The 22,936-nt window shown below is 41.7% G+C and overlaps 1 protein-coding gene across 1 annotated transcript in view; it reads left to right on the top strand.

The window, feature by feature from the left end:
* GTDC1 (glycosyltransferase like domain containing 1) overlaps positions 1–22,936 on the top strand; it is a 246,719-nt gene that overhangs the window by 199,486 nt on the left and 24,297 nt on the right. The window contains exons 9-10 of the mRNA XM_066575177.1: positions 13,351–13,421; positions 14,168–14,259. Coding sequence (XP_066431274.1) covers positions 13,351–13,421; positions 14,168–14,259 — 163 coding nt within the window. The remainder of the gene's footprint in view (positions 1–13,350; positions 13,422–14,167; positions 14,260–22,936) is intronic.

Below are 22,936 nucleotides of genomic sequence, written 5' to 3'. Positions count from 1 at the left end.
ATAATGCATTACTAGTCTATAACATCACCCATGCACTGTTGGCGATTAGGTAGTCAGAAGACTGTGCCGGTCATCTTGGATGGATGAAAACAAGACCCGGAAATGACATATCGGAGGGATGGCAGCTAATATACCCCCCACTCCTGTCGCATATCGGAGGGATGGCAGCTAATATACCCCCCACTCCTGTCGCAGAAGAGAATATTGTCCCAAAGCCGGAGGGTCGCCTCAAGTGTGAAGTATATCAGGTATCTGCTCCAGTGTCTGTCTGACCTTCTATCCAGAATAATTATCGTTCAGGTAATAGTTGGATCTTGCAAAAGTGAATGATAATCATTCAGTGTAAACACGGCCAACCATCGAATGGGGAACGAGAATTCACACATAAAAACTGAATGATAATCGGCCCGTGTAAGCAGACTGACGTTCATCTATGAATGAGGGCCAGAAGCCTGAACGGAAGCGGGTGGGCTGGAAGAGATCTCCGGTGAGCTGGAAGAGATCTCCGGTGGGCTCCACCTTCATTCAGTAGTGATTATCAACCCTGTATGAAAGTTATAAACTTTGGGATGACTATTGGGCACTTAAAGTGGTTTTGTCTTTATAAGTATTTTCTAGCCACTGGACTCATACACTCTCCTCTTCTGGGCCCCTCCGACACGCAGCTGAATGCCTCCCACGATGCTGGGGAACTCTCAGGTGTATGGCTCAGCGGGAGTCAGGTGATCGCTGCGGCCAATCAGAGGCCACAGCATCATCATCCCAGACTCCTGCCATCATGCCGTCCAGGATGTGAGCGCTGTTATCAAGAGTTCCGATAGTTATGCTGCAGTTAACTGACCTCCTCTGGGCCATACATCGGAAGTCCAGGGTGTGGGAGTTGTTCAGCTACGTCCTGGGAGGACCAAAGAGAGGTGTATATACACTCTTATTTCTTTATTTAGGCTGGGCGAAGTGGCTAGAAAATTTTTGTTTTAGTGACAAACCCCCTTGAAGTGCCTTATAATGTAAAAGGACCCTTAGGTGAATGGACAGCCTGAGATGCACCTATTATATGAAGAGGAGTATACATTGGGCGTATCTTGCGCCTGCAGGACTTATATGAAGACCTGCTTTTGAAGACACTGATCTTAATTACTCCCCTCATAGTGGCAGTCCCACCACTGGGACTCACACGGATCACAAAAATAAGGATCCTGTGTCCTCTTCCAGTTTAATGGAGCGCTAGACCTGCTTCATTGAAACTCTATCGGATTGCCAAAGAAAAATCAAGCATAGCGTCCGGCTATCCCTGTTGTCCCATAGAGTGTGAATGGAATGGCAGCCAAGGACATAAATAACATAGAGGCAGACCGTGTGGCTGCTAAGAGGCCCATGGAGAGAGGGAGCTCAGCGGTGTTCGGTCCCACCCCCTTTTCCACTGGGTGGCTGGAACTAGTGAAGAAATTCCCTCCCCAGAGGAACTCAACTGCTCCAAAACAAGGGGCTTGGGAAGTGTCTTACGAGTCATGGAAAAAGAGTGGAGGGGAAAACAGACATCACACCCTTCCATCCTGGTTACCAGAACCTTAAAGGGGTTGTCCCGCGAAACAAAGTGGGGTTATACACTTCTGTATGGCCATATTAATGCACTTTGTAATATACATCGTGCATTAATTATGAGCCATACAGAAGTTATTCACTTACCTGTTCCGTTGCTAGCGTCCCCGTCTCCATGGTGCCGTCTAATCACCCGATTAGACGCGCTTGCGCAGTCCGGTCTTCTCCCTTCTGAATGGGGCCGCTCGTGCCAGAGAGCGGCTCCTCGTAGCTCCGCCCCGTCATGTGTGCCGATTCCAGCCAATCAGGAGGCTGGAATCGGCAATGGACCGCACAGAAGACCTGCGGTCCACCGAGGGTGAAGATCCCCGCGGCCATCTTCACAAGGTAAGTAAGAAGTCACCGGAGCGCGGGGATTCGGGTAAGTACTACCCGTTTTTTTTTTTTTAATCCCTGCATCGGGTTTGTCTCACGCCGAACGGGGGGGCTATTGAAAAAAAACAAAAAAACGTTTCGGCGCGGGACAACCCCTTTAATCAGGAGCCAATTTTTTATCTTTGCTATGGGGCCCTCATCTCTTCCGTGTATGCCACAGGCGGAAACGCTCATGTTTGACTGCCACTACATAGAAATGGAAGATCCCATTCTTGTGAATGGTGGGTGTCCCAGCAGTCAGACCCCCACCGATCAGAGCTTTTCACTAATCCTATGGGTAAGTGATGCTTTGATGCCAGATATTCCTCTATGGAGATTTAGTCTAGGGAATAATATAATGCAGAGTTCTGCCATTTTCACCACTAATTAAGTGACCAAAGAGCTCGATTCGTCAGCTGTGAAGTGGGCAAGTCACTGGGAATTACTTCTTCCTTCACCTAAACCCTTCTTTTCCATGCCAACAGTGTAAACCCACCCCTGTGTCTCCTCTCCCTCCACACAGGTCATGTACCGGACACATCTTGGTGGGTGTCCCAGCGGTCAGACCTCCACTGATCAGACACTTATCACCTATCCTGTAGGTAATAAAACCAAGATGTGGCAGCATCCAAGGTGGAAACAGACAAAAGTCTTTTATTCCTCCAAGACAACAACAAACACCTTATCCTGTAGGTAGCTGATAGGTTTTGATTCAAAAACTCCTTTATGGAGGTTTCCTCCCATTGAACAAGTCAAGGGGAGAATATATGTCCACACTATGGCACCCAATAGGACATGGTACGGTATGACCATGTCCATGGTACAGTAATAGACTTCTATGGGTGCCTTTTTACAACTCCACACAACTCTACACCTGAATGAGCCATTTGCATAAGGCATAAGAAAGAGTTTGGGAAAAGGAAGGGGCTTAAAGGGGCACTAACCTTGCAGACAATTTATACTCATCTATTAAATCGTGTTAGTCTTATAATTTCTAATATACTTACAGTAAAAATGTGGTTGCCTTACCACTGTAAATGTGAAGTGACAACATGGGGAGGGGCTATCTTTACAGGTGACTCCTCTGCATACAGAGGCTGCAGGCTGACAGATCTGCAGACACTGTGATAAGGATCTCCACAATCTCTACCGCCCCTGCTGTTAGTGTCTGTGCACAGTAGGGTTATCATTTGTTTTACAACCTCATATTCCTGTATCCTACTTCCATGTACTTTTGCCTAAAAACAAAGAATTTAATTATTTCAATATTTTTTTCAGAAAAGGTCACCCCGAAAATATTATTTGGGTATATGGATATATATAATAGAATCTCTATGCATCCATATATCCAATAATATGATCTCGTGGTGGCCTTTTCTGAAAAAATATTGAAATAACAATTAAATTTTTTGTTTTTAAGCAAAAGTACATGAAATTAGGACACAGGACTATGAGGTTGTAAAAAAAGTTATAACCTTATTGTGCACACATTATAGTGAGTTTACTAACAGTTTGACTAGAATGTCGGAGGACATTCAGATAGTGCTGATTGGACCAGAGACAGTGCAATGCAGCATGAGAAGTCCGGCCAAGGAAGTCAGGACAGTGAACTACTGGGAGAATGGTCAGCTTGCTACACATACCGTCCCTTGATGTAGATTGCAAGCAGCATAAAAATAGGGAAGACCACCTAACGATGAGAATTTGCAGACATGAAACAGGGTGCTGAAAACTCAGGTATGCTATAGTCTAGTGACTGAAAGGTATAACTCGTCACCCAAATTAAGCTCCACCCCTTATTTTGGCTGTCAATTCAAGTTGGAAGGGACTAAGAGGTCGCTTGTTTGCCAAAGTCCTGCAGTACCCTTCATAGAGGGTGCAAAAACCTGGCAGACTAACAAACCGCCGTTTTCTGGTTCATCTCTGGGTTTTAGCGTCCCTTTAAACTTCTCATATCTGTATCATTTTTTTTTTCCCCTCCCTTTTAGCTCTTTGAGCGCCAAACGCCATAACATAAAATATGAGCTACAATAACTAATTTTAATCCCATCTGCTAAGTATGACAACATTAGCATTTGCATTTAATTAAAAACCCCCTTAAAGCAGCGATGTTTTAATCACTCCATTTTATTTACTCTCCTCCGGTGTCACTTATAATTTTAACTTTTTTTTTATGCTTTAATAATGAGGGATATTTTTTTTTTTTCTCGTTCACGCACGCAAACTAAAAAAAAAAAATGCTGTCGATAATTAGCAGTCTAGTGTTATTACCAGATTCAGGTGTCACAACTGTGTCTCATCCTCATTACAGGCAAGAAAAAAATCACCTATCTGATTGGTTATTAGGAGATAATGCGACTCGCAGCCTTCGCAGGCCCTCCAGAAAAGTAATTCAGCCAAGCAGAATTATCAGCTAATTATATTTAGAATCAAAAGTCCAATAAGTATTTGCAGATAAATTGTATGAAGTGAAGTGAATAGATCTGAATATTAAGATTCATAGATTTAGCAGATGATTTGTTAATTGCTATGAAAAAGGTCATTTGATGGCCATTTATTGCACAGATGAAGTGTACTCCATGCGCTGGTTAACCCACTTGATGCTGCGCCTGACACTTCTCCTTCTGAAGCACAATGTTACGGCCTCCCCGATAAGACGCTTTTTCTTCCTCTTCCGTAAGACACCGGGTGATTATTACTCGCTTTGATTTCGGATTTCATAGCAGAAGATAAGCAGGCGATGACGAGCGGCGCTCAGCAGCGCGACATTAATCATGGGCTGATCACAATAACACGCCAAGGCTGTAGTTACACGGGCCATTCTCCCACGCGAAGCGCACAAAACTCGCACAGAAATAGAGCGCATCGTGTAGCGATGCTGCGAGGTGGAAAATGTGCAGCGTCTGCTATTTTTGCAAGATCGCGGAAGACTCCCCCATTATTTGCTACGGGTGAGTTAGAATTTAGATATACGTGCCAGTGTCATGTGATGAAACGCCATTTAAATATTTTCTATTGAAACCGTGCAGTTTTCTTGCATGCGGGAAATGTGCGCAAAAATAGCGTGTACTGCGATGTAATTTTCTCGCAAAACGCATTGCACTTGCAGTGAAAATCGCGGCGATATTGGTTTGAGTTGCGTAGACTAATCGTGCTCCCTATGTAAATATGGACTTCCTGTACGTATTTGGGGATTTACTTCTATTAGCTAAGTTCTTACCTTCAGGAACTGGTTAAAGGGGTCCTCCTATAGCCAAGCGACTTAAATTACCAAAAAGAGTTTTACTCCTATGGTGGGGGATCGAGTGCTGTAGCCCCTCTGTCCTCCCAGTGTTTTGAACATGATATCACAGGAAGTCACCTGAAGGCTGCAAGGTCACCCTCCGTAAATCCTGGCATGGCATCATGGCGCCCAGGATATGAGCGCCGCAGTGACAGTCGGGCAGGATGGTTGGGTGATTGCTGGGGATCCCGTGTGGCAGGACCCTGGAAATTCACTATTGATGACCTATACCGAGGATAGGTCATTACTAGGTTTTTCCCAGAAAACCCCTTTAATATAATAACCAAACATCCCCTTTAATAGTGCTGAGCAGCTGCAGGCAAATCAAATTGTAGCATCTGCTCTCTTCCTGCTGCCATCACCAGAATACTGGCACCATTTTGGCCAGAGTTTCAGGGTGGCATAAAATGGAACTAAAATCGGTCAATGAAACTCCTGCGAAGAAAAGAGACTCAAGCGACTCTCCGACTGCCGTAAAAACCTCCAGGCATCTCTTCTCTTATAGCCTGATGAAGACGAAACAGACTGCTGAAAGAGGGCACTGCCAGGAAGGGGTACTTGTCTGTACAGTGTTAGGTAGGGGATACTTGTCCCATCCACTTGAATGGTAGGACCTAATTACCCAACAGAACATCACGCTGCCTCCACCAACTTGGCTTTTTTCTATAGTGCATCCTGGTGCCATCTCTTCCCCAGGTAATTGGTGTATGTGGTGTCCGCATGATGTAAAGGACTGTGATTCATCACACCAGGTGCCTTCTCTGATTACTTTGTGGGCTGGCTCCACTGCTCATGTGCTCAATGCAGGCCCTTCCGATGACAATCAGCTTTTTGTTCTACAGTTGATTTTTGGATTAGACCAGAAGACAGTCTTCACTTCCCACACACATCAATGAGACTTGGTCATCCATGATCCTGATCACCAGTTATCCGCCCACTTTTAGTAGGCACTGACCACTAGGGAGAACATGCCACAAGACCAGCCATTCTGGAGATGCCTTGACCCAGTCGTCTACACATCTTAATTTGGGCCTTCTTACAGAAGCTCAGACCTGCATACGTCTCCATTTGTCCTACTTCCAACACATCAGCTTTGAGAACTGGCTGGTCTCTTGCTGCTTAAAGGGGTTTTCTGGGCAAATACTATTGAAAATCTGTCCTCAGGATAGGTCATCGATAGTTGATCACTGGGAATCCACCACTGGGTCTCACCCCAATATCCTGACATAACCAATGTTATTCATCTTAACTTTTAGTGGTTTTAAGGTAGCGGTTGATCGGTGTAGTGAGCTGGAGCCGTATGGAACCAGAAATAATACATTTAGGCTGAGGCTACACTGGGACATTTGGTCTCCGATTGGTCACAGTGAAGTTGTAGGAGTAACGCAACCTCAATGTCTTCCTATGAGAAAGAGATCCAACAACAAGCGGCCTCTGCAGGATATTCAACCATGATGGAACTCTGTGCTACAGTTCTAAGATGACCTGTACCCTTGTTTTCCATATAGAAGCATTGCAGTTGCGGTACAGTATATTAGCTCGGCAACTATGGGACCAAATGTCACCACGTAAGGTTAATGCTGTTCTAATCTAAGCTTGTGAAGGTTTTATCATAGATGTTTGAATGTTTGCAGTATATTCAAAGCAGCATTTCAGGTCGCAGAGCCCTTTATCAAGCCAAGCTCAACAGCATCCGGGTCCGGCATAGAATAAATGCAGTGTAATTCCCAAAGGGACGGGTGGATGGATCTGCTGAAGGGCACTGGTGGGGTGTAGAAGGGGATCTATGTTGGACACTGATGCTTTTGATCTTGGCTTGATAAAGGGCTACACCAGTGTTTCCAGCCTTCAGTCCTCAGGGACCCCCAACAGGTCATGTTTTCAGGATTTCCTCAGTATTGCACAGGTGATGTATTTATAGTCGGTCACTATAGGAGATCATGATGGGGTCCTTGAGGACTAAAGTTGGGGAAACACTGGGTCATACTGTCCAAAATGTTGCTTGACTATATACTGTGAACATCTGCTGCATCTATAATGAAACATCCACAAACATTTCAAATTCAAGAAGTGTGTGCAATTCTATCTTTTTTTGACTTTGGTTACTTCTGAAGGTCGTGGCAGTGCGATCTTATGAATTTGCATCACACTAATATCAGTTAAGGAGCGCTGCCAATTGTGTTTAAAGGGGTTGTCCAGTTGTCTACTCTTCATGTCCTATCCTCAGCATAAGTCATCAGTAGTAGAATAGTGGGTGCCCAATGCTGATCAGCTGTTCGCCAGGCCGGCATGCTTGTGCACTGAGCTGATTTCTGCAGGAAACAGATAGCGCTGTTCTTACTGTAGTGGTCAGACTTGGTATGGCAAGCAAAGTCCCCGTGTATTTCAATAGTAACCTGGCCTACAATTCCAAGCCTCACCATTACCATAAGAATGAAGCTGTCTGCTTCTTGCAGAATTCAGTTTAGTACACAAGTGCACCAGTTCGGCAAACATCTGATCGGCAAGGGGCCCTGGCAATGGACCCACACCACTTTACTACCAACTATGACTTATCCTGAGGATAGGACACTGCACAACCCCTTAAAGTGATACCGTTCTAATCTAGAGAGTAACAAGATGTCTACCATTCTTCTGGTCACTTCTAGGAATTCAGCGTTGCATGATGACCCTCTCCTTGCTCAGATCAGGTGGTACCTGTTAAATGAAGAATTATGGAATATATTAAATTGCCTTTAATATTTCAGAAGATGTCATGCATTTGTAAAGCCAACAGATTGGCGGAGTATGTATCCACAAGGTTATGTGCTTTTTACGATTACTCATAGTGCTCCATATACTCTTAATGATTCCATGCAATTACAGTACAGGGAATAAATAGAAATGAATTAGGCGCCAGCAGTAACATTTTAGGAGACCTGTCTCCTGGAGTTTCTCCAGCTCTGATTACTCTGAGATAAATAGAACATGAGACATAGGTAGGGTGGTTAGAGGAATTGGCCTTGGAGTGTCAGAGGCTGTAAATTTAGTCCTGGACCTCGTCAGTCAGCCATGACAGCTTCCCAGCCCATTCCTCCACTTGTTCAAGACACTTGAGGCAAACAAACAAGACGTAGGTGTAGTGCTGAGAAACCTTAAGTAATCACAATTGATTTCTCGGAATGTTCATTATATAAAGCGTTTCCCAGAAGTATTTGTTTCAAAATACAATTAGTTAATTTACATATCGTATTGTCCTCAAGTAGTCACTTATCATGTCGCTGCACCCGACAAACCTCTGTTCTGCGCTGATGATGACCAATGGCCCAACTGCAACGGTTTGAGCCGCCCATTTACAGTCAGATATACAGTCTGATGGCCGCACCGGTCTCCTTAGATCCCCTTGTGATTAATGCTGGGTGCATGTTTCAGGCCCTTAGGACTCATTAACATGACCGTGTGCGTCTTACCGCTCTGTGTGACCGCGTATAGCAGCAAGTGCACCGCGCATGATTGCGTATCTCACGCACATGGGCATTCGCTGCGTGCCACGCGGCCGCGGATCGCGCTCATAATACATGCTGAAATCACGGTCATGTGAATTAGCCCTTATTAATAAATAGGAACCACACTATGGACTTTGTATCAAATGCACATAGAATGTGGAACTTTATTGAATAATATAAGTGGATTCCATATGTTGAAACAATGTAATTATGTTCGAGACTTATTTGCCCTTTATTAAGCTACTAGAACATTGAGGATATTAAACCCCTTATCGTGGATGGGGAGGTGAGAGGTGAAGCACCTGAAGCCCAGCGTAAATGCTAGGAGTCCTCGATAATGGCTTCTTAGAGGGCAACTTAGTTCGAAAAGTCACTACTTTGTTTCAACATATGGAATCCGTGTATATTACGCAGCAAAGTTCAACATTTTATGTGCATTTGTAACATAGATGTCTTGTGATACTCCAGTAATGGAGTTCTTTTCGTACACAATGATGGCAGAAAGGTTCAGGTTCCTTGGGTGCACTGAGGAAGCTATTCTGGCACCCACCGTCCATCGATACATAACGTGCTCGCCCACTTTTAATTGCATCATCCTTTGTTGTTACCATTATACATGCAGGATAAGTCATCAGTAAGATATAGTAGGTTATTTGTGAGTCTTCCCATAAGAGAGAGACCCTAGTGGTAACTGATTGGCACCAAAGTCAACTCAAGTAGGTTGTCTTCTCCTGGACTTTTGGGGCTCCTTATAGTATTAGAGCCCTATGGTAGGTCAGGACTCTCTCATGCTTTGGTGGGCATTCCAACCCTTATTATAGTAAAGAATGATTATTTTTTTACATTTTTACCAGTTCCTACAAATTTGCTATTAAACCATGTGATCTTTTCACCCATTTACAAATAGTAATTTCGCTCCTGATTGGCTCAGTGTGAAACAATTTGAAAACATTTTTGTGTCGTCATACTTTCTGAAAATATAAGGCTCTGGTCACATCTGAGATATATACACCTGGATTATTCTCTGATGTCTCCGATCTATGCCGTTGTATAGGTAGAAGTCGGCCATTGACTGTGGGTGTTTGTTGTTTTACAGTGTCTTTCTGCACAGTTTTCTACACAGTGAAAAAACCAAAAGGTATGCAGATACATACCTGCCCAGTGTATACAACAAGGACACCCTATTGACATCAACGGGGTGCATGGAGGCTTCTAGACATGTCGGAGTGAGAATCAAATGTGCTTAAAAAACTAAAAGTGAAGAGAGCCTATCTGCTATTTAACTCACTAAGGTGTGATAGACATGATGATTAGTCAGTATAAAATGTCTATCGATTTGTATAAACCAAATGTATTATGCTATTGTAATGACTTTTAGCTCTGTGGAGTTTAATGGCCACACAATCTCCTCATGGTATTTGCTAGACAATGGCATGTGTGGTGTAATGTTAGCTGAGTACATAAGTTACACAAAACAGCCTCTAAGAGTTAAAGGTCATAGGATTATATGTAATACCTGCATTCAATGCTGAGTGTCTTCCTAGCCCTCTCCACCCCTCCCATCCTGAAGCTAGTTAAATAATGGGTTGACATCACTACACAGAAATGACTTCAGCTAGGACAAAGTCCACGCCACATCAACACTTGGAGAAGGGTGGGCAGAGAGGCGGGGGATTCTATATGATCCGACAAATGAGAATCCTATATGTTACTGATGTAACCTGTTGCACGCCCATTGTATGTCTTTACAATAAAAGGGGCTGTCTGGGTGTTTCTGACCAGAGAGCCATTTTGGATATGAGACTGATCGCTTGTGTCTGATCTGCTCGATGATGTGTGCACACTATACAATTTGGAAGGTACAAAATACCCCGAAACCTGCTGGAGAAAACTATAATCCAGATCAAAGGCTTATTCAACAGTTTATAATCTGTGGAATTCTTCGTAAACCAATCCAGTTTGCACATTAGAGACTAAGATCACTTCTAGTTGTGGGCTTCTAATAAGCCAACACTTTCCCTAGGTTACACCTGCAGGAACTTGAAGTGTCCAGTGAGGGACAGTTTAGGCTTGTTTGCACAAGCACATTGGCTTCCTTCCTAGGCATCACGTCATCGGAATGTTTTTGAGGATGCACCTTGTCAATTCTGCATTAGAAATGGGGTGCAAACATTGAGATCTTTCATCCAAATGGGGGACGAACTCCAGTGAACATTGGCGTAAGCTACTAGAACAATACCAATGGCCAACAACGGCGCATGGTAGAACCATAAGGTGCAATAATTGAGAATAAAATAGAGTTTCTGGGTTCAAAGACAAGGTAATTAATCATTATTAATCATTCGTGCGTCAAGTTGCATGCAAATTAGCTTCTACAATGTTCGTATGTGCACTAGGTGCTTCTGGGTTTCAGCTCTGTCATAGGTACCGATACTGAACCTGGAAGTTCACTGACTTGAACAGCATCCTGTGGACCCCATTGGTAACAGTCATGAGGTCCCATCAGGCATCTGTCATGATACCCTATACTCTACTTTTGTGTCGAAAGTGATTTTGGACTTGATCTGAGACGAAGGCTCTGAACAGAGTCTCCAATGCAGATATCAAGGGAGCCTTACTCTTTTCTGTAGAGTGGTAGCTAGTGTTTGCCTTACTATCAGATTCCTTGGACCATCATTTGTCTCTATGAAATATCCTAGGGTGGCTTTACATGGGGCAAGTATCAAGTAATCGCTCAACAGAGTGAAGGCAGTGACAGTTGTCGCCTGTAAGCATGGCCAGTAATGGACAAGAGTTTGTTCACGATTTGCTACATGTTGTTTCAGTTCACCTAAAAATATTCACTGGCTGATTAATTACCGTCTGCTGTAAACATAAGTCGTTGTCTTTCAACAATTCACCAACAACTGTGTGCTTCAGCGACCGCATCAGCAAGCGAACAGCAATCACCTTGTGTAAAAACACACGAAAACCAGTCCTTTGTGCACTACCAGCTGTAGCAACTCCAAACTACTATCCGGGCGATAGTTGTCTTGTGTAAAGCCACCCTACATCAAGAAAAGTGATTACAATTCATAGATTCCCCTTGGTGGCCCATTTCTGCTACTCCACTTCTCTTCCATGCATGAACCCTAGCCAACCCAATGGGCGTTCCGGATTATCAGGTGGTGGAAGCTGAAATTGTACTACGCATCCTCTTCATTCTATGACCACAAAAGTTTAGAATGAGTTTATTGAATCTCATAACTGAAAACATCAGTTCTGTATATTCTAAGTTCTGGCCGATGTCCACTGATTGTTAAACCCAAATTTTGGAAAGTGCTCCCAGTCTATTAAAATTCAAAAAATAATCTCCCTAAAAAATACTTGTTTTGGATGAAATTGTTGTTAACACAATGACCATGATCACATCCCCAAGCTTTTGGGTGACCTTGACATTTTGGGGGTCACTCAACAATATATTGGTCTTATTGGTGACATATAGACTGTAAGATTCTAACAGGACCACAATGAAGTGACTACCAAACCACAAGGAGCGTTAACCTCCATGAGATGGGAGAAATACAATTACTTAACAAGAATATATATTTTAAAAAAAAGTCCACCCCCTCCGATGGCAGGAGGGCCGTTATTTACATTGTCTTAATTCGACACGTGACAGTTGCATAAAATAAAGAAAAGCCGCAGTCAGAAAATGTGTAAATATTGTGTCACTGAAAATAAGCAAAAATACAATTTGTAAGCCTGACCTCAAATAGTTTTGGAGGAGAAAGCAGTAGAAAAAAAAAAAAAGTTTAGAAAACCCAATTCCTTCCATGGTCAACCTATTTGGCCCGATTTCAAAAGCGTTTTACGTAAACACAGCTAAAGACCTGTTTTGAATTTCGCTTCGGGTTCTACCGGCCAACAAAAACAGAAGTCTATTTGTACATGCTGCGGACATGTCGGCTCGTTGTCGTCGTGTTCTGTCGCGAGACAAGCTTGCAGGCCACGGCAAGATCGCAGCTCAATCCAACTTGTTTTTTTTAAGTCCGATGTAAAAAAAAAATGAGGTCTAAAAACTTTAAGTCCGTTAAAAATGTATCAAACCGAAAGGAAAAAAAAATTCAAAAAGGAAACTGTTTGCATTTCACATCCGTCTCTCCGGCGTAAGCATCAAAGCGGGCGAACAAGTCAGGACTATATTTAAATGGCTCTTAACAGGATTGCCGAGAATTATGCGCATTGCAGCAGTAGAGAATCTGTTTCTGTGGCGTCCGACCATACGTTGCAAATGAACATTCTTATTTTCTGCAGAATGATTAAGGAAATCTGTCCATACTTTACCCGCGTTGTTTCATGTGTTTATTTGGTGATTACAAAAATGTGTTGAGCAGCATTTAAAGGACCGGGAAAAAAAAAAAAAGAAACACGCAGCAGTTCTCTGATTTGATTTATTCATCGAGCAAACATATGCTACATGTTCTGTTATATATATAACTCCGCCATAATCCATAAAATGTTCTGCGAGCGTTCCTTACAGGGAGAGGGATTGCTCAGGGATCAGGCGTAACGTAAGCGGCGATCCGAGGAGCGCGGCCGACCGCTCAGGTACAAGAACCCAAGCCTCATCTGCCTCTTCCTTTGCAGGTTAGAAGCTGTGCACTGCGGCTGTTACCCCCTGTGCCCCAAAGCCTTGGTGTACCCCGAGATCTTCCCAGGTAGGCTCCTCTCTCCCGTCGTCAGCATCTACCGCTTCTTCCCACTTCAGTCTGAAAACCCTGAAAGTTATGCAAGATCATTTGTTTATTTGGCAAAACCGTCATGTTAATGTAGAAAAAAAACCCGTGATACAATACATTAGACGTAGCGTTTATACATACCATCTGTTCTCCCACAATAGCAAAATAAAAGATGATTTAAAATAGGTTTTCGCATTAGTCTCGGGCGGTACGGCAGAGCCGGAGTAACACAAAGCAGGCTGACACCGACCTTATGGAGATTATTACATGTATATATACTTCCGCCTTTATATGTACACGTCTATAGGTAAATATTTACGGCGTCTAGGACGGAAACGTACGGAGGCGAAGAAAGCGGGCGGCCGATGGAGTTAAGCGGCGAAGAAAAAAAAAAAAAATGAAATAAAAAATTTTTTTCAAAAAGATCTTGTCGCCACTGCCGCCTCGCAGCCCACATTACAAAGTAGCTCCCCCCTGCATTGTGTTACATTTAGAATAATGTATTTTAGTGACCCCCGAGGAGATGTCTAACAGAACGAGTACACTGTCTTATTTAACATTAAACATCCTTGTGAGTGGAGGTAACTTCATAAAAATCAGGCTTAAATAATGTAAAACACGAGACAGCGCAGAGCAATATGCATTTTTAATTAGTAAAGTGACTAATATCGAGTGTGTGCTTTGAGGTCTTTGTTTCATTAAAAATGTATCTGTTTTTCCTGCAGCGGAATATCTGTATTCGACACCTGAACAGCTTTTGAAAAAATTACAGAATTTCTGCAAGAGGCCCGGTATTGTCAGGAGGCATCGCTTTCAGGTATCGGCTGCAAAGTCTGACTTTTGTCATTTTTTTTATTATTAATATTATATATTTTTTTTGTTTTATCTCATTTTTTTTTTCTTTATTTTTTTATGTCTTTTTTTTTTTAACCTCTGGTGACAAATTGATCGCAGCTCGAATGAAAAAAAAAAACCGAGAGGAGTCTCTATAATTAGTGTAGTTATTTTGAAAAGGAGCGTGTTATGCAGGGATATTAGTTGTTATGCTAACAAGGATTAATTAAAATACATGGCAGCCGTATTACCATCGGTCTGATGGTAGGCCTGCACTTAAGGCATCCTGTATCTCTCTTTTAATTTATTGCTTTCGGAAAAAAAAAAAAAATGGCTGTCCTGTACGTTAGGACCCACGAGGCTTATAAAAATGAACCTGGATTAATGCAGCTCATTAGCTTTAAAGGAAAGTTGAAAGGAATATCTTACAATTATACTAATGAAGATAAGCTCACTTTGCTATTAGAATATTAGATTATTTGAGGGGGGAAAAGAAAAAAAGATTCGAGGATTGTTATCAGGTGCCGAATTTATTTTTTTTCCCATTCCCTTTACATGCATTGTCATGAAAATTACCATCCTGCCCGTCCTTTCATGCCCTTCAGCCGTAGGAATTTCTGTAAGAGTTTTTTTTTTTTTACAGACTTTTGATTTCGCCAAATCATGTAATTTTTGAAACTTTGGTGTTTTTTTTTCCACTTTTTGTTTTATTTTTGATCTTATTTGTTGTTTATTTTTCTCATTTTATTTATTTTTTAAATCAGATTTATTTTTTATTCATTTTTTATTGTATTTCTATTATGTTTTATTTAAATATTTTTTTTTTTCACTTTATTGATTTTAACAAAAAAAAAAAAATAATTTTTTTAAATCTTATTTCCGATCAAACAAGACACACTTTGGGTCTTTACCAGCTGCTCCTGCAAGACGGCAGTATGGGAATTTAATCTCACTTGGTTTAACCTCCCCATTGCCAGTGAAGATGGTGACAGAGGCGGGCGTGGAGGAGGGCGAAATGTTTGGTTTCTTCCTTTCTGCTCCGATATTTTGATGATGTATGTGCAATGTAAAGCTCCATTGTGCATCTGTAGGAAACAGTTAAAGCATGGGAAAAAATAGAGATAGGAACAAAAAAATGCAATTTAACACCCAATTTCAAGCTCATTATCTTTCATTGTCTATTAACTTGGCAATGGTTCAGGAGGTAGCCTATAATAGTTTAAAATGCTGACTGCACACTTCCAATGCTGTGTGCAGTGCTTTGCAAGCCAGTAGAATTGCATACAGCTTTTAACCTGTAATGAAAAAAAAAGTAAAGGAACCCACCCAGAAGGCAGGGAGCTTTATGATGTGTGGAACCCCTCAGGCCTCGGTCGCCTTCCGCTTTTTTTTTTTTTCTCTGCTGCAGTCTGTGTGTTCCAGCATTCTGTAAAGCAAACAGATCCACGGAGGACGGCATGGGGTCTTATTGACACAGTCATCATCTCTGGGATAGAGGGAAAAAATAAAAAACAGTTTGGGGCTGCGGCAGAGAAAGGTTGGGAGCATTGAGACCCGCCGCAAGTGCAAAGTGAGTATCAATCATCCATAAACATCAGTCGCTTCACTGCTAAGTTCAGACTTTTCACATTCTAATAAATCGGAGAAAGTGTTGTAAACTGTGAATAAAACATATATTGGGTGATGATCGCATCGGGTTTTCTGGAGGTATGCAAATAAAAAGTTACGGGACTGTGTTATGACTTTTAGTGGGTCTACCGGCACAAAGTGTACAAAACCGGTGAATGATATGGGAAACTGTCCTTTTATACTCCAAATGACTACGGAGCTCTGCTTCTATAGTGTTGTCCCCCCTCATATAAACTTGGTATTGATCGGACAAGGAGTCGCATACAAATCGCTCCCCCTAGTGGTGGACACGAGTAGCCAAGATTTTGACTTAAAGAATTTTGCTTTTAAAATCATTGTAGGCATTGGAGGACGAAGTGTGTAATCACATATAAACATACATCCTCACCTCCTACTGCCAGGCTGCTTCCCTGTCGCCACTAACCGTGTGAATGCTGCAGCCAATAGGAGGTCGGACGTCATCAGTAATGTCCCGTAAACCTGCTTCAGGGCTTCTACATTAGAAGCCTATTTGACTGGTTTATGGGACGTCACCAACCCTTCTGGCTGCTAGATGTCGTGGCGCTTCAGCGGACCAGTGCCACGGTGTGTATGTTTCTTTTATATAGCTGTTGGCACAAGGGGCCCAAAACTACATAAAAGAAATAACTCAGACAAACCCTTTAAAGGGTCGCTTTGGGGAAACTTTTCATCATTTTCCTGGAGGGCACTCGACTAGGGTAGACAATATAACCATTTATCACTTTACTGATGGGGTATCTGTCAGGTCCAGCCGCCTAGCGCCCCATGTCACTCGTAGTGTGACTAGCCAAATCTAACATCATCTCATGTTTGATCCAGAAATCGTTTTCTCCATTGCTTCCTATGAGAGCCGCAGTTTGAGTCTCATGGGAATGAATAGGGAAAGTGATTTCCGGTCTGCAATCAGATTCCGCTCTAGGTAAGTATACAGTGGTAGCAAAGTTTAACTGGACACAACACATTAAACTGCAGCACAAACTTTTTCTTGTCTCTTCAATAGGCTTTTGTTGTATTAAGATAAGATAACTTGTTGCATTGAGTTCGGGTGGCTTTACACTGGACGACTATTGTCCGAATAGTGATTTGATTTCTCTATTTCAAGTGACCATTCAGATGATGGTGGTAGAGCCGAGTGTATAATCTGCTCGAATAGGCACCCCAGAGAAATGATAAAAAGTTGGCTTGAAGTGTTTTTTTAAAAAACTCTTTTTCATGGATCGATTTCACATAACATTCCCCTCCAGAGGACACGAGGATTGCAAATTACACTAGATAGTAGGGATTCAGCATTTTGGCCCAAATGCTCCACGTTTCTCCTCTACAAATGACAATAATTCTCAATCTTAGTTAGATTTAGTTTAAAGGGGTTGTCCCGCGGCAGCAAGTGGGTCTATACACTTCTGTATGGCCATATTAATGCACTTTGTAATGTACATTGTGCATTAATTATGAGCCATACAGAAGTTATAAGAAATTTTTCACTTACCTGCTCCGTTGCTAGCGTCCTCGTTTCCATGGAGCCGTCTAATTTTCAGCGTCTAAGCTCCAAATTAGATGCGCTTGCGCAGTCCGGGTCTTCTTCTTTTCTCAATGGGGCCGCTCGTGCCGGAGATCAGCTCCGTGTAGCTCCGCCCCGTCACGTGCCGATTCCAGCCAATCAGGAGGCTGGAATCGGCAATGGACCGCACAGAAGCCCTGCGGTCCACCGAGGGAGAAGATCCCGGCGGCCATCTTCAACCGGTAAGTAAGAAGTCACCGGAGCGCGGGGATTCAGGTAAGCGCTGTGCGGTTTTTTTTTTAAGTCCCTGCATCGGGTTTGTCTCGCGCCGAACGGGGGGGCTGTTGAAAAAAAAAAAAAAACCCGTTTCGGCGCGGGACAACCTCTTTAAAGAAATAAAATAATCAGTTTTGTCCAAATTGTCCACACAAAAAATATACAAAAAGCTTCCTTACCCTCCAGGGCGTTCAAAAACTTCAGATCCACTTGGGTCCCTGTCTATATGTTCTACTGTACTTTAATAAGGACAGCTTTATTACAGAGATATGAAACTAGCAGAGAGTCTAAAGCAGTAGCACCCATAGCATTTAGGGCTCCGCCCACTTGCGTTTTTTTACGCAAATGTCAAATGGAATTTTGTAATGGTAAAAATGCATCGCATCGAAATCGCAGAGCACCAACTTGTGACGCGTCTGTAACATTAGAAAGTCCCATTGACATTTGCGTGTGTGAGCCCTTACTCCAAGTTGATGTCTTTCATTTGCTGCCCCACTTAATCCTACTAAAGCATAAGCCTCATGGGATTCGTCTGTAGAAGGCCCGTGGTTTTACTAAGCCCACCTAGAATGCGATGAGACACTGAAGCAAATCGTTGTCCCACCACGTTGCAGCCAAAGGCTGAGTAGGGACAGGATGTTGAGTCTATTCAACACTTTGATCCTTTCCAGAAGTCAAAAATCTAAGCATTGGTTTCATCCACCATCAGGGAGACATCCATATGTAACTTCCTTAAAGGAGGCTATATGTCTTCAAGAGGTACACAGGATAGCTGATACTGTATGTATGATACTGTACTGTAAATGTATGATTGCTGGCAGTCCGAACGCTGTGACCCTCATGAACGCTAGAATGCAGACCCGGAACGTCTGTTCCGTAGGACTTTAAATGGAGCTCTAGTCAATGTCTCTAGGACTGTTGACCAAGGACTGTTATAAATTATGTTCATGGGCCAACCCCCTTAAAGGGGTTGCCCAAGTTAAGTATAGCCCTCTCGCTGGGTGCCCTATGCTGTAAAATAACAAATCAGCTAATACCACTTCCCGCTCATCCCCCAACTTCGAGCTCCACTGTATTGGTTACAGGCTGCCTGTAATGTCCCGTAAACCTTCTGCTGCAGCCCATGACAGCGCTATGCAATGTCTTTGGCTGCAGCAGCTTGTTTGCAGATGGCTCAGGTTGACTGCAGCCTGTAAACATGACGTTAGCAAAGAGACCAGAGCTGGTGGTTGGAGGTGAACCGGGACAGGTGAGTATCAGCTGACCTGTTATTTTACAGCATCCAGTGAGAGGGCTTTACTTAACTTAGACAACCCCTTTAAGGTGGCCACAAACCTTTAGTTTTTTATCAGCTTATTCAGCTAACACCGATTTCCCCCCCGAATTAATACATACGCTTTTAATGAGGAAATAGAAAAAAGCTGCTGTCAGGCTCCCCTTACAGCAACTTTGAGAACAAAGGGTTGAGCATGTTGAAATTCAACTGGCCCGATCCTTCCTTCACCAATATCTTCTAAGCAGAAGCAATGTGCCATCATTGAGATCTTGATGAGGGAAGGGCGCACGCTGTCTGCTATCCACAGAAGGCTACGGAATGTTTACGGAGACGACACTATTGACAGGAGCAATGTGCAGACATTGAAGAAGACGTTTAAGGAAAGTGAAACCAGCATTGAAGACAAATCATGCAGTGGAAGACCATCAACTGCGCACATTGGCGTGAATCGTCAGCGAGTGGACAAATTGCTTCACACTGAGAGACGAGTCACAATCCATGAGCTTGTTGGACAACTGGACTGTGGTCACAAGGCCATACACAAGATGGGGAAAGACTCGGGGTATTATAAAGTGTGTGCACAATGGGTACTTGGCAGTTGACTGACACCCAATTTGAAGGAGAGAAGAGTGGAAGTCTGCTTGGATGTATCTGCAGCATTTGAAGCCAACTAAGACACATTTTCTCCAATCTGGTGACAGGTGATGAAACATGGGTGCACCTTTATGATCGGAAATGAAGAGTCCATTCAAGATATGGCGTCACATCTCTTCTCCAAGGCCTCAGAAATTCAAGAGCCAGCCATCACCACAGAAGGTCATGGTGACACGGGCATCATTCTCGTTTCAGTATCGTGACCAGCGAGCGCCGCACAGAAACACTCAATAGGTTTGGAGAAGTCATAAGAAGGAAGAGAACGAACAAGTATCCACCTTCATCATGACAATGCGTGACCACACACATCTTCAGCAATAAATCAGGCGATCGGCAAATTGTGCGGGTCGGTGGTCTTCCTGTACTGATTCACATATCATTTTCTTCCCCGTTCATTTCCAAATATAAAATCAGGAGCCTGCTGATTTTTAGAGTATTGCAATGTGGGAGATCGGAGAACCGATATATAGAGCGCTGCTGTGAAGTCACATCTCTGAAATCAGAGTGAAAATAATCTGCTGGCCATGTCTAAAGGCAGCTAATAGGATTTGAAACCAGTTGTGTAAGTGAAAAGCGAAAAAAAAGAAAGAAACGTAACTTTTTATATGGATTTTGACAAGAACTCCCCACAGAGATTACGGAGTAGCCACTATTAACAGGCCGATGCCCTCGTGTAGGTACGGACCGCCCCTAGTAGCAGCCGCGTTCCTCTCGTGCAGTTCCTGTAGTCTCTAAACTCCGGGTATCCTGCTATCTCTCGAATCGATTAAAGCTGCATGTTAAGTTTACATCTAATCTATAATATTTTGTTACTATGGATGGATACAAACCAGATGTGGCAGATACAACCGCGCAGCACGTTACATAACTTTGATGAAACACAAAACTCAGACAGACTTCGTATGTAAATGTAGCGCCGCGGCTTGAAGATTGGATCACACATTTACATTCCCCTCACCCCCAGCTCAGGAGTCTGTGGAGTATACACATTATGTAGTGCTTGTTACTGGGCGTAATTATACATGTAATATATATGTGGTACCAACATACTACAGAAATGCCCTCACACCTGTCCCAGAATGGTCCCTAATATAATCTCCCCACCTATCTGCCTTGGGTCTGTCTCTCTGTCCATCCAATGTCTGACTCTATCTATCTATATCATATGATATCATATCTATCTATCTATATCATGCCTATATATCTGTCTATCAATCTCATATCTATCTCCTATCTATCTATCTCCTATCTATCTATCTATGTCATATCCATCTCTCTATCTATCTATATATCTATCTATCTCCTATCTCATATCTATCTATCTATCTTTCTATCTATCTATCTATCTCCTATCTCATATCTATCTATCTATCTATCTATCTATCTATCTATCTCCTATCTATCTATCTCCTATCTATCTATCTATCTCCTATCTATCTATCTATCTATCTATCTCATATCTATCTATCTATCCCATATCTATCTATCTCATATCTATCTCCTATCTATCTATCTCCTATCTATCTATCTATCTCATATCTATCTATCTATCTATCTCATATCTATCTATCTATCTATCTCATATCTATCTATCCCATATCTATCTATCTCATATCTATCTATCGCATATCTATCTATCTATCTCATATCTATATATCTATCTCCTATCTCATATCTATCTATCTATCTCATATCTATCTATCTCATATCTATCTATCTATCTCATATCTATCTATCTATCTATCTCATATCTATCTATCTATCCCATATCTATCTATCTATCTATCTCCTATCTATCTATCTATCTATCTCATATCTATCTATCTATCTATCTATCCCATATCTATCTATCTATCTATCTATCTATCTATCTATCTCATATCTATCTATCTATCTCATTTCTATCTATCTCATATCTATCTATCTCATATCTATTTATCTATCTATCTCATATCTATCTATCTATCTATCTATCTATCTATCTATCTATCTATCTCATGTTTATCTATCTATCTATCTCATATCTATCTATGTATCTATCTGATATCTATCTATCTATCTCATGTATATCTATCTGCCTCATATCTATCTAAAAATTGGGGTGGGGTTAAACGTGGCTTGATACTCGTTCAAGTTACGAGCACCATCGAGTACGCTAATACTTGAACGAGCATCAAGCTCGGCAGAGTATGTTCGCTCAACTCTAGTATCTATCTCCTATCTATCTCTCATATCCATCTATGTATCTATCTCCTATCTATTTCAAATCTATCTCATGTCTATCTATCTATCTATCTATCTCATATCTATTTATTTCATATCCATCTCCTATATATCTTCTATTTATCTGTCTGTCATATCTATCCATCTATCCATCTATCTCATATCTATCAATCTCATAAGTATATCATATCTATCTGTCTATCCTTCAATCAATGTATTTATATCATATCTATCTCGTATCTATATCCTGCCTATCTATCCATCTATCTCATATCTATCTATCTCTCTCATATATATCTATCTATTTATCTGTCTCATATCTATCTTCTATCTATCTCATATCTATCCCATATCTATTTATCTACCTTATATCTATATATCTATCTATGTATCTATCGCATATTGATCTATGCCGTATCTATCTCATGTCTATCTATCTTCTATTTATCTATCTCATATCAATCTACCCATCTATATATCGCATATCTATCTCATATCTATCTCTCTTATCTATTGTCTATCCATCTATCTATCTCATATCTATCTATCTATCTAATATCCATCTATCTATCTCATATCTATCTCCTATATATCTTCTATTTATCTATCTATGTCATATCAATCTATCTATCTATCTCATATCTATCTATCTTTCTTATGTCTATGCCTTTATCTCAAATCTATGTATCTCAGATCTATCTCTTCTATTTATCTATCTATCTATCTATTTCATAAGTATATCATATCTATCTCATGTCTATCTATCCATCAATCAATGTATCATCTGCCTATTTATCTATCTCCTATCTATATCTTGCATATCTATCTATCTCATATCTATCCATCCATCTATTTATCGCATATCTATCTATTTCATGTCGATCTATCTTCTATTTATCTATTTATCTATCTCATATCTATATATCTATCTGCCTCCTAGCTATATAATATGTACCTCATATCTATCTATCTTCTATCTATTTCGTATCTATCGTATGTTTGTCTATCCATCTATCTCCTATCTGTCTGTCTATTTCCATCTATCTATCTCATATCTATCTTCTATCTATTTATCTATCTATC

The sequence above is a fragment of the Eleutherodactylus coqui genome, chromosome 8, assembly GCF_035609145.1.
Source record: "Eleutherodactylus coqui strain aEleCoq1 chromosome 8, aEleCoq1.hap1, whole genome shotgun sequence".
Classification (NCBI taxonomy): domain Eukaryota; kingdom Metazoa; phylum Chordata; class Amphibia; order Anura; family Eleutherodactylidae; genus Eleutherodactylus; species Eleutherodactylus coqui.
The sequence above is the reverse complement of the archived record's forward strand: the minus strand, read 5'-3'. Positions and strand labels throughout refer to the sequence as shown.